The sequence below is a fragment of the Juglans microcarpa x Juglans regia genome, chromosome 3S (assembly GCF_004785595.1).
Source record: "Juglans microcarpa x Juglans regia isolate MS1-56 chromosome 3S, Jm3101_v1.0, whole genome shotgun sequence".
NCBI classification, from domain to species: Eukaryota; Viridiplantae; Streptophyta; class Magnoliopsida; order Fagales; family Juglandaceae; genus Juglans; species Juglans microcarpa x Juglans regia.
The window spans coordinates 16790309-16806004 of NC_054599.1; the positions used below are offsets into that span (position 1 = coordinate 16790309).

Consider the following 15696-nt stretch of genomic DNA (forward strand, 5'->3'; position numbering starts at 1 on the left):
CTGAAATAACCTTTCACACAAATCTTTATCCCAAAGCTAGAACACCCACCGAGAATTCTCTCAAATATATATATATATATATATATATATATATATATTTTTTTTTTTACTTTATTTTAAACATATTTTTTTAAGTCCCTTGAATATTTAAAAAATATTTATAAACATATTAAAAAACACTTCATTAATTATTAAATAAAAGATAATTAATGAGAATTCTCCATAGACCCTCTCGGTGAGAGTGGCATTTTCTTATCCCAAACATGTATTCAATGGAACCTATCATTTTCTCCGATTCAAATTAAAACATCGCTTAAAAAAAACATTTACAAGTTTACAATCCAAACAAAGTCTTAGGCTGATTTGGCTATATATAATCAAACTATCTTATCTTATTTTATATAATCATTATAATTTTTTTAAATTTTCACATAAAATATAATAAATAATTTATTTTTTTTAAATATTAAAATAAAAATAATATTATAATATTTTATTTAATTTTTAATAAAATATATTATCTCATTTCATCTTATCTAAACTGCATAATCAAACGATAACCAAAACTGCATAATCAAACGATAACCAAACGAGACATTAATAAATCTCATCACTTTAACATAATCCATTTTAAGAGTTCTTTTAAAGTATCCCAAAAGGTATTTGTGAGTTTTCTAATATCGTGACGACGTCGTACCCAAGCACCACCACTCCGCAAACCCTAGCGTTCCCTTCCATTCCTCCTATATAAATCCCTTCTTTCCGTTGTGCTTTCCTTTCTTCAGCCATCAGCATCCCACCTTAGCCTCCTCCTACTACCGAAGGCGGCGCGGCTCTTCTGCGCCCACAACAACCGGAAACCATGCAGATCTTCGTGAAAACCCTAACCGGGAAGACCATCACCCTCGAGGTCGAGTCATCTGACACCATCGACAATTTGAAGGCTAAGATCCAGGACAAGGAGGGCATCCCGCCCGACCAGCAGCGTCTCATCTTCGCCGGAAAGCAGCTCGAGGACGGCCGTACCCTAGCCGACTATAACATCCAGAAGGAGTCTACTCTCCACCTCGTCCTCAGGCTTCGTGGCGGTGCCAAGAAGAGGAAGAAGAAGACATACACCAAGCCCAAGAAGATCAAGCACAAGAAGAAGAAGGTCAAGCTCGCCGTCCTCCAGTTCTACAAGGTCGACGACTCCGGCAAAGTCCAGAGACTCCGTAAAGAATGCCCCAACTCTGAGTGCGGAGCAGGTACCTTCATGGCCAACCACTTTGACCGCCACTACTGCGGCAAGTGTGGCTTGACCTATGTTTACCAGAAGGCTGGCGGTGATTAGATTATGCTTTTATGTCTCAGTATTACTCTCTGATTTTGCCCTGTTATTTACATTCTAAATACCGAATCCTGCCATGGATCTGGACTGATAGGCATTTTGCTGCTTATTTTTCCTTGAATTTCGATGTTTATGGAATTTATTCCTCTTAATTTTGATGGATTGTTCTCTTAATATTCCATTCCACTTTCTTGTGGGTCAGTTTTATTTGATTCTCTATAATTTTTATTTTTATTTGTTTCTTTGAATAGAAATACGTTAGTCACGCATGGATTACAGAAAGTAAATCACAAACTGACGTGCTTTACTAGGGTACATGAATAATTTGTGAGTTTACTTTTGTGTAATCCATTTGTGTAGCTAGCATTTATCTTCTTTGATATATTAATTTTGTCATCTTGGGTATTTAGTAGGTTCAGGTCCTTCAGGGGTTCTTTGGGTTATGTGTTTTCTCTTCCGTTTATTGTCGCTGAAGTCATTGGAGTTTTATGTCTTAAGAGCATGAATCTGTAAACTGCATGTTTGCAACTCTAGGTTTTCCACATATGTTTATATGTTAATACTGTTTCATGAAAAACTATGGTTTCCATTGCTTTGTTAGACAGATGTTTGCAACTCTACCTTGTACAGTTTGAAAGCGTTGGGGTTAAGTCTCCTTTTGACAAAAGCTTTTAGGAATGCCAAACTTGATAAGTTGGTCTGTAACACCCCATTCTCGTAGGATAGAGATATTATCAACATTTAAAACATAATGCCCGGTAAAGAGATTCATATCCTGAATTACCTCATTTATTGAAATTCATCAAAACATTAAAACTGAATTGAACATGATTGTTTTGGAAACTGAACGAAATATAAAGAAACATAAACTAATCCTATGCATGACATAAAAGAAATCTAATTCTGGTGATAAAATCACTTATTCATTCCTAAGTCTTGGTACTAGATCTATTCCTGGCCATCCAGCTCTTCATCATCATAGACATCATCTGTGAGAATCAGACATGGAAGAAAACAAGAAACACACAAAAATAATGAGTTGAATACTTAGTAAGTAGTACATCGTATCGTAAAATATAGTCCTTGCCTAACATACAATTCATTTCTAGGATACCCTTCAGAACGTACATACAACTTCATGAATTTCAATCAAATACGTAACATGATCTTCTGGAAGACTTTACATACATATATCATCACAGATTTACATGGCACACATTTTCATTATTAACATAAGCGGAAGCATATATAATCAAAACATGTCATTGTGAATGCATAACGTCCTAGTTATCTTGTATTAACATGAAGTGAAACACGCTTGTGTTCGTGTTTTCACTTATCTGGCATAACATGGAGTGAAACACGCTTGAGTCCGTGTTTCACTTAACTTGCATAACATGGAGTGAAACACGCTTGAATCCGTGTTTCACTAAACTTGCATAACATGGAGTGAAACACGCTTGAGTCTGTGTTTCACTAAACTTGTGGTTAACCACGCTTGAGTCCGTGGTACCGTTACATTTCTTATCTTTCTTAATGCATGAGATTTGCTTCATGAACATCTCTAACATGGCATAATCTTGTACATGGTATAGCGTAACATGACATGGCATGGCATATTCTTGTACATGGCATATTCTTGTATGATTTAGCATGGCATATCTTTGTACATGGCATATTCTTGTATGATTTAGCATGGCATAGTATAACGTGATATTACATAACATGCTATGAATGTTTTATGACGTTCCAAGGCATACATGATCCAGGTACTACTTGAACATGGCATACATGGTTTAAGTATTACACAAACATGGCATATATATAACCTAAGCATTTCATGAACATGGCTTGCATAATCTGACTATTACATGGCATACTTGACTTTGAACTACTACTTCAACATTTCATGGCTTTCATGTGAATTTAGTAACATTAAATCAATCCACAATAAATTCATTCACTCAAGTATAATCTCATATTTCATTAAGATCGAAAGGTAAGCTAACCTTGACTTGCCTCTTAGTGTAGCGTAGTTAACAATCATAAGAACATCACATTTTTTTTATACATAATAATAATATTCACAATACGCATTTATTAATATGATCATACTATTTACCTCTTAGCGCTGCTTCCTGATTTCCAACTTGTAGCGCGTTACCTAAACGAGATTCTAGACGTTAATAACTTCCTAGCAAAATGTGTCGTAATACTCTACGTAATTAAATACGTATAAGGAATTTAACTACTAATAGACTCCAACAAATGCTTTGAAATCCTTTAAAAATCTTTTATAAAACTTGTGTCTAAATGCTGATAATTGTTCAATTAGATAAAGCACATGTAAAGGTAATGTATTTCTGAAAATATACTAGCCTTCTTTAAAATTGTAAACCAATTTCTGTCGACCCAGAGATTAACCACTTAAAGAAAATACTATCTGACTGAATTAAGGCCCCAAGAAGTAGAGGCTCGGGAAATTACACCCTCACGGGTCAAAAGGGCATGCATGGAATTACAGAATTAATGGGGGGCTTTTTGGGAAACTGAAGCACACGGAATAAACAAGAAGAAAGAAAGAAAAAGAAAGAAGAAAGAAAAGAAAAGAGAAAAAAAAGAAAAGAAAATAAAAGAAGAAGTAAAACAAAGGCTTATGGGAGAGAGAGCTGTGCGATGCTCATCGAGGGAGAGCAGAGTGCGTCGGCGGCTCTAGGTGGCTAGAAGTGACCGGCGACGTGACTGGGGGGGTCCCTATGGTGGTGCGACACCGAGAGAGGGAGAGAGAGAGAAACAGTGAGAGTTTAGAGAGAGATGGGTTTGAAACTCAAACAACCAAAATGGAGGAAGGTGGCGAGCGGCGGCAGGGGCTTACCTGAGGGGGTGGGTTCAACGGGGTTGAGTTGGCCGGCGTTTTCTGGCGCCGTGGGTAGGGCTCTGACGTCCCGGGGTGGTCGACGATGGTTGGGCAGAGGTATGGTTTATGCGGGAATGTTGTTTCTCTTGATATATCAACGTGTGAATCACAGAGGCTTGAGAGTCTTTTATAGGCGATGGGAGGAAGCAACGTGAAGAGATTGGCTGAAATTTGAAATTGCCTAGACTTTAGGAACCTATTCTCACGTGGATACCGTTTCTGAGAGAGTTTGAAAAGTTTGACTTGGAGTTGCTCATACTTTGGAAACCGAAACTAGCACGGGGACTAAGTGGATAGAATATTCGAAGTTTTAAAAGGAAAGGAATCACTAAATTGATCTATCTGTTATCACAAAATCTAAAATAAATAAATAAATATAAAGAAAATAAAATACCAATAAATAAATAAATAAATAAAATACTAGTTTTAAACCCTAAATTTAGACCCGTATGTTACATGGTCTCTGTGTTTTTGGTGCAATGACTATTTGGAACTTATCTATTACTCTTGTTCTAAACAAATTGAACTTAACTTGTAGGGTGTTTATACAAGCAGTGTTGTTTTGGAACATATTTATCCTGCTTCTTTCTGAGGGTGATGATTTATCTATCTTCTATCTGAGTGTGATGATTACTGAATTGGTCTGTGCTCTTCTCTATATTGTGGAATTAAAATCATTGCATGGATTATTGCTTATTCTTTTTTAATACTGCATGAACGGAGTGTGATCACAAACTCCAAGTTGTGGATATGATAAGGAGCCCTCATTGATCTTTAGCCAGAATATCAGTTAGGGTCTTACCAAATAGTTTTGTACTCGATTCTCTTTGTAATGTTGAAAAAGTTCTTCATTAACTTGAATTCGAATAGGATCCAACCTTGAAAGACTTGTCTTTAGGCCATTTGGTTTGCTCAGTGGTTCTTTAGGGTGATGTGGTTCTTTTTGCAAGACCCGTTTGATTCAGTGCTTGGAACAATGTTTGCCATGATGTTTTATACTTCAGTTCCTCTTCGGAACAGCCCAACTATTCTTATGGGTTTATGGGATGTATATAGTCAGTAAGATGAATCTGGAGTAGGGATCATGACCATAATACCCAAATTCCAATTTTGTCCATCATAAAATAATAAAATTACATGGGTCTTTAATGGATCTTTACATATGAATTGGGCCTGTACTATTTTAATGTTATTTAATGTTCATGTTCTGACAAAAAATCATGGGGTTCTAGAGATGTGTCCTGGTTACATCACTTTATTGATCACACTTAGCCTTACAAATATTATCAAAGTCTTATATTTGGCAATTATATAATGAATGATTCATAATCTATGAATGTCCATTAATTTAAATAATTCTAACATTGAAACCTCAAAGAAAAATGGCAAGACTCTAAAACAGATAAATGGTGGCAGTGCACTCTGGATAAGGACCCTAAAACAATCTTTAAATGCTTTAACATGCAAGTACCCGTCCTGTATCTGGTAAACCATTTATGTATAAAAACAATAGTAAGGATTGTATACTTAAGGATAAAGAAAGAAAGAAAAAAAGAAAAAATTTTCATGAATATTAGTGTCCTCTTAACACCTGTAGATGAGAATCCCCCCTTTTCATCTGAAGACATTCTCGGGTCCTTTCCCTAAAACTCATACATATAGAAGTCGGACATATACTATTGTTTATAGTAGCCTTTTTTATTTTTTATTTTCTATTGATCATGATTTTGAGGAAATTTATGTACCATCATGGCGATGAACCTTGATATGGGATCCTGAATTTTGTTAAACAATAATGCTACTCGGCCCCCCTCATATGTACCGCGTGAGTTGACAAGACACGTGTCGGCTACATGTATAATTGATTTTAAAAAATGAGCCCGAAACCACCAATTCCTTCCTTTCTTCATCGTCTGAGCCAGCTCCCCTTCCTTTCTCCACTCAAGTCGCCCTCATCCCTTCTTTTCCCCACCTAATTTAATTTTTGCCTCAACATTTCTGGAATGTTTGGTCTGGAATAATTAAAAACTGGTAAAATTCATCTTTCGGCCGAAGAGAAAAGGTAGAAAAAGTACTTAGATGTTCTTCTAGAGGGCAAGGCGAGGACGGAATCGTATATAGCCGTTACGTACACAGTCGGAGATGTTCTTCTTAACAGATCTACGCCAGTACTGAGGACGGGATCATAGCCGGTACGTACACCTAGAGGGCGAGGCAAAGCAGCGGTAGTTGAGCCTGCCTGAAAATATGGATGGAATCAACCACCGAAACTATGGAAGCAGCTGTAGCTCGGGGACGCAACAGGAGTTCACGGTGAGAGTAACTCAGATTAGGTTTCAAATGGGGTCTTTAGAGCTTCTTTATATATGAGGAGGCCGAGTAGTAGGACTTTTTGGTGTTTAAAGGAGATGAGATAAGTAGAGATAGTTTTAGATGAATTAAATAAAATATTATTATATTATTATTTTTTAACATTATTATTATTATTATTTTAGAATTTGAAAAAGTTGAAAAAATCAACTTTCTTTTGGGCTATGACCTCCGGTACATTGCTACATTGGCATGTGTAAAAATGGTCTACATTGGTGTGTGTGTGTGTGTATTATAGCAAGAAAGTTAGACCTTTAATTGTAGGGTTATGGATAGGATTGGGTCACATAAATGTGCATTAATATTGCATGGAATTAATTGATATCGTTATTTGTCTATTTTACGAGGGCTAATAAATTAGCAGATGATGATCAGTTTTGTTTTTGTTTTCATAATGCGATATATAGTTTAATACATTCCAAAAAAAAATGAAGTGGTTTGGCTGCATACATACATTTTGTCATGATCTAATCCAGATTGCAATTACATTGAAAGTGACACCATAAGAGGACCAATGTACGTCTTTCGTAGCTAATTATGAAATATATATCTAATAATCCATGCAGCTTCTGAATTATTAAAAAAAAAAAAAAATATTGTCTTTAACCCTACAATTCATCTCGAAATTAAGACTAGCTATAATAATTTATAATATATATGTTGCATATATACTAGTCTTGATCAGTTTATGATCTCTTTAATTAATTAATTCCACCACAATATTCCATGTATAATTCATTAATAAATTAGCTAATTCCATTGTCTCCTTCTTGCTAATTTTGATGGCCTTTGAATATTATATGATCTACCTGAAAAATGAAACAGGATTTCATATATATATTAATTACAATATTGAGCAATAATGCATCAGAAAAAGCATATACACATACATTAGGAAATGATCACGTTGTTAGACAAAAACAAAGTGTAATTGGTTCGTACCCCAGAAAATCTTGATTGATGAAATTAATTATGATATATAAATTAAAGGAGATAAATTCCTATATATATAGTCAATACTAGATCTTCTAGCATCGGCATGCCAGTAGTACTAATCCGGCTTGCATACAGTGTTCGAACGTACGTATAATATAATAACTATACAAATTAAAATTCATCCGATAAAAAACTCATTAATACATGCACATTGGGTGCATGTAGCGGTCTGGTTTTAAACAAATTTTGGGATCAAATTGATATATATATATATATATATATATATATATATATATATATCGGTTTTGCATTTTCAAAAATCGATGCGGCACTAATTATCCTCCTAAATCGGTACTTTTAATATTACCGGTTCCGATCCGGTTTAGTTCGGTTTTCCGGTTTTAGTATTAGTATTACTAATATATTTATCAAAAGGAATATGTTGAGAATTTACTAGGTTATAAAATGTAATTAATATATATACTTTATATTTAAAACATATGATCAAACAAATCATGTTTAAGATTTAGATTTTATGTTATAAATTATAATATAACATTATTTCATATAAAATTATATATAATATATAAAATAATATATATGATATTAAAAAAATTAATTAAAAATATATATATATATAAACCGGTCTAGACCGGTTAGATCTCCGGTTTTTTTTTACAGCCCTCATGCACGCAAATTTGTAGAATTTGTTGGGACTATATCTATTGATTGCCATTTCTAAAATTAAAATTACTGAATGCGACTAATTCGCCCAAATTAAATACAAGAAAAAGGAGCATGCATGGGGTCTTACTCATTAAGGGTCTCGGCGAAATGGCATGAAAATATGCTTGAAAGAAGTGCTCGTTCTCTTTCTGCAGCTCCCTCCACACTGCAAGCGTTCATTCACATCACCAAAAAGATGATTCATTCACAGAGATCAACAAGCTAGCAGATGTATGCACTGTTGCGGATACACATGCACTGATGCACATAAGATATATATACACATTTGCAGAGAGAGAGAGAGGACCTGTGAGTGTGACGCGTGGCCGAATGCTCGCGTGCTCTGCAAGCGTCTTTACGCATTGGTCTCTACCCATGTGAAGAAGCAAGCATCTTTCTATAAGATGTTGAACCTGTTTTTTCCCATGCAAAACCGTACGTAGTTTGCATTTAGTTAGTTAATTCCTTTTCAGTTCTAATATTGAAGTAAACTTAAGAGTTAAATCTGTGTCGTATCAAAATATATATATTTCCCTGACAAAGCAAAGATTCTACACAAATTTTCAGATGTTTGTTCGTACGTACTACTGTTTTTACAATTTTGGTACTCATGTGTTGAGTATGAGAGAGAGAGAGAGAGAGAGAGAGATTCACTAACCATTCTGATGTAGCTGTGGGGATGGCAATGCAAACAAGGATAGAAGTGGGGGTACATTTCTGTTGTTGGCCGGTAGGAGTACTGGACAAAACGAGGAGACATAAACAAAGAAGAGAATAAGAATACAAGGGAATGAGAAAGCAAACAAAAGGAAAAAAGTGCATAGGTAGAGAGAAGAAATTTGGTGGCGCGTTATATGTATATGATAAGCAGAGAGAGAGAGAGAGAGAGAGGTAGGGAATAAGATCAGGAAGAAAGTAAAGAAGATGACTTTTATCCACAGATATCTAAGTGAAGGGCCAAAAGGGTACTAGAAATCCAAACGAAAGAGAAACCTCATCTTCAAAGAGATAAGAGAATAAATAGGGAGATTACACATAAGTGGCCGCCACGCTTGGAGCCAGAAGAACTTGAACGAACAACCCAACTTGGCCCTAGTGCAGTACTCAATGATCATTTGCTGCATACTCTTTTCCGGGGACCTACATTCTTCAATTGCCATGAATATTGCGCCAGCAGTGGTCCCCATTTCAGCAAAGGTGTGCTGATTGATCAGAGGCGTCTTGACAGCGAAATTAAATACTACTGATAATTAAATTGAATCATAACCATTCGATAGTGTTTTCATAACCTTATTGTACAGACCAGAATAAAGTATGATGGAATTATATTACCATAATCGATCCGTCGAGTCCATCTTTTGGATTATCGAGTCCAACTGAACTCAAATAATTCAAGTGCTCGAACTCAAAGTTAATCAAACACAAGTTTAAACTAGGTCGACTGCCTAATTTGCTTTCTAGGCTAAAATCCAAAATTTTAAAAACCTCCAATTTCATCATTAATTATAATTTTTCTAAATCTTCACATAAAATAAAATAAACAATTCAACTTTTTCAAATCTCAAAACAAAAATAATATTAAAAAAAATATATTCTAACAATATTTTATTCAACTTATTAACTTTAATCTCAATTCATTTCATCTCATCTCTGAAAACAAACGAGGCCATTTATCGAGTTTCACTTGTACTTTTTAAAATATTTTTTATTTAATTAAGAATGAATTGAATGATTAAAAATACCAAATTACAAAAACAATTATTAAATTTAATGAATTTTTTACATCTAATCTATAAACCTTATATTGAATTATAAAATTATAACATTTTTATGAATACTTTTTGTTTGGGGCGTGTTTCGCACTCCTGCACACACTCACCACTAACCTGCAACACGTGGACCAAAAAAAGGCTTGAAGGGTATAAACGTTTTCGATGTCTAAGTCAGATCACTTCTGAGTTAAATAAGAACATAAGTTTTATTTACTTACTTCGCCAGCCTTTCTCCTCTCATATATATAGAGGTTGGAGTGGGTTTGTCCTTGCTCTTGTAACAACCTTATCTTTCATTTGAATTATGTTTGGGTTAACGATTTGTACTATCCTCCTTATCTGATCTTGTTAGATAGTTCGGGGAGTTTTTGAATCTGCTTTATCAATGCAAAATTTACGGATTTCCCTCTCGTGGGCACGGAGCGAGTCTTGGAGGGGAGGCCCATATGCTGCTCAAGATTTATCATGGGCTCTTCCTTTTGGGCCTGGGGCCCTTAAGTTGTGTAGACGGGTCTTGGGGCCTGGAGGAGAGTTTGGCCTCTCCACACTAAAGTCTAAGTTATTAAGTAGTAACTATCCATCATTTTCTCCAAACCGATGTCGGTCCGATTGGTCCGTTCCGACCTAATTATTATATTATTCTTTTCATCTTTTGTTTTTCAAATAAATTAATAAAAAAATTATTTAAATTACTAAATTAAAATTAAGTGAATTATTAATGTGAATTATGTAATTTAACTCGTTAAAAAATATTTTACTATAATTATATTTATGATGTTGATAGTTACTACTTACTAACTTAGACTTTACTATTTAGTATGCATAATTATTAAAAATATCATACATTTTATATATGGTTAATAAATATCAAATAATTTCATTATGCACATAGATTATTCATATTTGCTTGCATCTTAGGTATCAAATAATTTTATATATGGCTATTCATGTATGATGTATTAACTATTTACATATAATGACATAAATTATCACATGATTTATGATTTATTATTAATTGATAGTATATATTATTTTATATTTTATATGGTCAATGATAATAAATTAGATAAGAATTACATTTTTATAGTGAATGTTATACACGTTGGTAGCACGTGGAGGCTCTTTCCATTACATTTGACGCTGCTAGTAGACGAAAGTGGAGGATTGATAAGTTTTGAAAGTAAGCGGGTTCACTTTGATGAAATTATTAGTTTCGGGGACACATTATGAATTGAGTGAAAGTTCGAGGGGGTAAAGAGTAATTAACCCTTAAATTTAATATGTATAGAAGCATATATATATTTAAGAATATTAATATATATATTTAAGAATATAATATATAGAAATAAATTATATGTATATTAGGGGTATAAAAAAAAATCAGAAAACCGATTGAACCAAACTGACCAGACCGAACTGGTGGATTTGGTTCAATTTATAATCAATCTGGTGCAGTACCGGCTCTTTACAATCGAAACCAATTCGGTGCCGATTTTCAAATTGTAAAAATTGGGTTGAACTGAACCGGAACAATATATATATATATTTTTAATTGTTTTCTATTACATATAAATTTTTATATTATATTATATGTTAAATTGCTAACTAATATAATATAAAATTTTAATCTTATTATTCAAGTATATTAATTTTATAATACAAATTAATATAACATTTTATATAAGTTAGATACTACTTATATTATACTAGTACAGGTAGGCACTAGTTACACTGTGTTAATCTTATTATTTAAGTCTAAGTAAGTTAGACATTACTTATACCATACTAGTATAATTAGATACTAATGAATTAATAATTGTTATAACAAATACTAAATTCTAACAATTAAGTTTAGTGTTAAAAAAATTATTATACTTGATTTATATAGTATCACATGTGAAAACGATAAACAAGAAAAATCAGACCTGGCCGGATCGAAATTGAAAAAATTGAAAGTTTTGATTTCATTGATAAATCAATCTGTATCAATTTCTTAATTTTCAAAAGTAGTGTATACTGGTTCGGTTTCAAAATTTTTCCAAAATCAGACCGCACGAACTAGTTACACCCCTAAATTATATATTTAACAATTTATAGGTAAGTTCTAATTTAGTCAAGCTAATGAGTTGAGTCAGATATAAAAGAGCGAACCTTAATCTAGTCAAACTGAGTTTAATTGAGTATGTGTCATGGAGGGACCTTTAGAGTCCTTCATAAGGAACAGGCCCAGTTTAGAGGCCCAACCCAACAGTTAGCGAGAACGAAGTCATTGAGTAGGTCTTAGAGGCCAATATGACTCCATTTGGGAACCGCCAAGGATAAAAGAACAGATAGTTAATTCAGGGAGTTGGGATAAATCCTACATTTCTGGGATGAGTATCATATCAAATGAATAAGAAGATAAGGGAAACAAGAAGATCAGACCCAACGGGATAACCATCATTGATATTTATCAATAATCTACTACACTTATATATACAGTAAGAAGGTGGTGAGTGCAGGTAACAACTCATTGAACCAGAATCTTAGTGGTAACTCATTCTAGGTATTACTGATTTAGGCATCGGAGGTGTCTCAGGCATGCTGGGCTACCATCTTTATTTGTTGCAAGTAGAGAGTTTTGGTAGATCGTGGAACATGTCCTAAACATGTCATTTACTAATTGAGCAAGTTTCTATTTTCACGATTGAGTTTTTTTTATTAGTCGAACTAGATTCAAGTTTAACTGAACTAGTATCGAACAAGCAATCATATCGATCGGTTCGTTGATACAACCCTAGATGGAAATTACAAAAACAAAGATGATACTGACAAGGCCAAACACTCGTTAGTGTCTTGTGGCGCTAACATGTTAGTCAAAGTCAAACAGCAACTTCGTAGCAGCATTTTTGTTTTTTAATTAGAATCTTTAAGCATATGACACCCCCATTTTCTTTTCTATTCCAAAATTTTCCCATTTCCCACTCAACGTTACCGATCAAGTGGCATGCCAAGTCGCTACTTGATGGATATATATATATATATATATATATATATATATATAATTACGAAACAAATATCACCATGAAATTCAATTTATCGAACTTCATGGTTCGAAAAATTGAATTAACATCAAGTTTTGGAATCTTCCATGATCCCAGCACAGATGATTCTGCCGCTTCGAAAGTGCAGTTTTCTTCATTAACTATGTCAGGTGGCATGGCCGACCTAGAACTAATTGTTGAATTGGATCTATTTATCCAACTCATTTTGTCCTAGGACAACACCGACCATGGCATCTCAGGGGTCTGCGAACTTACCACTTTCGACCCTCGGGTTTGAACCTATAACTACCCTATACGCCTCCCTGGCTTCAAAATGGGACTTATGTCTCCGGGTTCCTGACCTACTCGTCGAAAGATGATCCTGAACCAACCAAAGTAGAAACTCCGGGTTGGAGTTGTCAGAAAAAAATAAGCAAAATAAATGAGAAACAATTCATAACAATTAAATACCAGATTGGCTCTGATACCAAAACAACGGAAAGGAAAAAGAACTGAAAGAAGAAGAGAAGGAAGAGAATGGAAGCAATCAGAGTAAATTGCACAATAAAATTATACAAGCACAAAATAATTAGGCGGCTAAACCGGCCAAATGCATGAATGCATATGCAAAATTAATTGACATAAACATTGATATAAACATAAGCTTTATTAAAATTACAAAGCTTAAAATACTGGTACAAGGTAGTGCAGATTGGCACTTACAAATTAGGAGACTCAAGGTTAGGGTGAGAGAATAGGAGGCTTCTCTTGAAGATGAGTTCTACCTAAGCTCAATGCAAGCTGCTCCTTTTATAACATAAGGAGTTCCTGTTTATGATTATTAAAACAGTAAAAGTAAATCAATCCGTGAGCAAACAGTGGGGACTGTTTAAGCACGGGCGCAAGTGTTATTATCATTATGTCTTCCAGCTATCTCTGTGGGCGGCTGCTTTTGGCATAAGATGAAAAAATAGTATTCGGTCGTCTCTGTATCTTCCAGTTGTCTCTGTGAGCGGCTGCTTTGGGCACAAGGCGACAAATATCTCAAAGGAGACTCTGGTCAGTCTTCTTTGAACTCAAGTAGTAGTCATTCATCGTCCGACCTTGGGGTGTCTTCTGAATCATGACCAAATATGTTACTATACGAAACCTCTGAAGATACTCCTGAATTGTCTTCAGAATTGTTACTCAGGGATTTAGACAGTTGTTGCTCAAGTAATTTTATCTTTGAGGATGAACTAAAGGCTTTTCCTCTTACTGAAGCAGTTGGTGAATTAGGGGCTTGAATTAATAAGGGATATTCAGGAACAGGTGAATCACTCTTGATTGCTGGGAATTCCTTCTTGTCTTGTAGATCAGGGGCGACTTGAGGGAAATTCTTAATCATCTGGTTGATAACTTTATCAGTATATTCAAACTTATCCCACCATTTTGTGAAATAAGCACGAGATATAATATTAGCATTTTTCTCATAACTCCATTTGAAGATCCACGAGAGCTTGTAGTTCTTACAAAAATAAAGTTCATATGGGAACATTACAGCGTGTCGGTTTAATTTGGTACCGGCAATATTCGTGTAATGTGTAAAAGCTCTTGCGAGCTGCTCAAGAAAGTTCTGGGGAATTAAGCCATATCGATCCCACTATTGGAGAAATCAATAAGAAAAAGTTTCTTTGAACCTTGTATCAAAGTTGATGAACCAGAAGTGGCTCATATCAGGTACATGAAAAAGCATGAAGTGATTCCAGGCAGTAATGTAATCAAAATAATTATAACTCAGTGCTGTGTCTGAGAGTCTTTTAGCGGTCCAGGGATTGGTTCTCCATTCTGCTTCTGTGATGGCTCGGAGTATGTAAGCACTGTGGTAAATCAATTTTATGGAATCATTCTTGTCATAGATTGGTTTAATGACAAGAGAGTTGGTGAGAATCAAAATACTAGAGTAATACTGGAGATTTTTTTAGGAATCTTCAGGTATCCAGTGGAAATTGGGTGGAAAATAGGAGGAATCAATTTTGAAGGAATCTGTTGATGCAGACCGGTTTGGTTATACATAAAACAGATTTGTAACAAAGGCTTTCTCAAGTATTCAGATTTTCCTTTTGGGAGGAAAAACTGGGAAGTAATAGGAGCAGTTCCTTTTGATGCAATTGCTTTTGCATATGGATCAAAAAACATAGAAACCGTTGACGCAAAGGTCGCAGGTTGCGCAATTTTACCAAGAGGTGTGTACCTATTGGCAATATTCAGTGTTGTGGAAGGAGCACTGGGCACAAGGGTGGATCCAGACTCATTCTTGATGAGTTTTATACTGGGAAATGGTGGTGGGGGATTAACTCTCTGTTTTTCTTTTCCTTTCTTTTTGCTCATGGTTGGGTGTCTGCAAAAATTCACAGGTAAGAAAATTAGGGATAAAATTATTAGTGTCTTTGATATATTCAATATCGAAATAAAAAACACTTAAAATACATTGCCATCATGCAAAAATATGTTTTGATGCAATGTTTTCAACATCTTTTTCTAAAAAAATTTGGCACTCATGCAATCAATACGTAATAAAAACTTCTTATTAAAAAGATCAGATTGGAATTTAGAAATACATAGTACTATATATAAAATTTC

At 34.5% G+C, this 15696-nt stretch overlaps 2 protein-coding genes across 2 annotated transcripts; one reads left to right on the top strand and one right to left on the bottom strand.

The window, feature by feature from the left end:
• Nucleotides 1-764: 764 nt before the first annotated feature.
• On the top strand, nucleotides 765-1482 carry LOC121258606 (ubiquitin-40S ribosomal protein S27a-like). Its single transcript, XM_041160158.1, has one exon. The coding sequence runs from the start codon at nucleotides 863-865 to the stop codon at nucleotides 1331-1333; it is 471 nt and encodes a 156-aa protein (XP_041016092.1). The 5' UTR covers nucleotides 765-862; the 3' UTR covers nucleotides 1334-1482.
• Nucleotides 1483-7042: 5560 nt separating this feature from the next.
• On the bottom strand, nucleotides 7043-9132 carry LOC121257077. Its single transcript, XM_041157953.1, has 4 exons — nucleotides 8938-9132; nucleotides 8587-8692; nucleotides 8368-8445; nucleotides 7043-7426 (listed from the first exon to the last, which is right to left on the bottom strand). The coding sequence occupies exons 1-4, from the start codon at nucleotides 9037-9039 to the stop codon at nucleotides 7368-7370; spliced, it is 345 nt and encodes a 114-aa protein (XP_041013887.1). The 5' UTR covers nucleotides 9040-9132; the 3' UTR covers nucleotides 7043-7367.
• Nucleotides 9133-15696: the final 6564 nt, after the last annotated feature.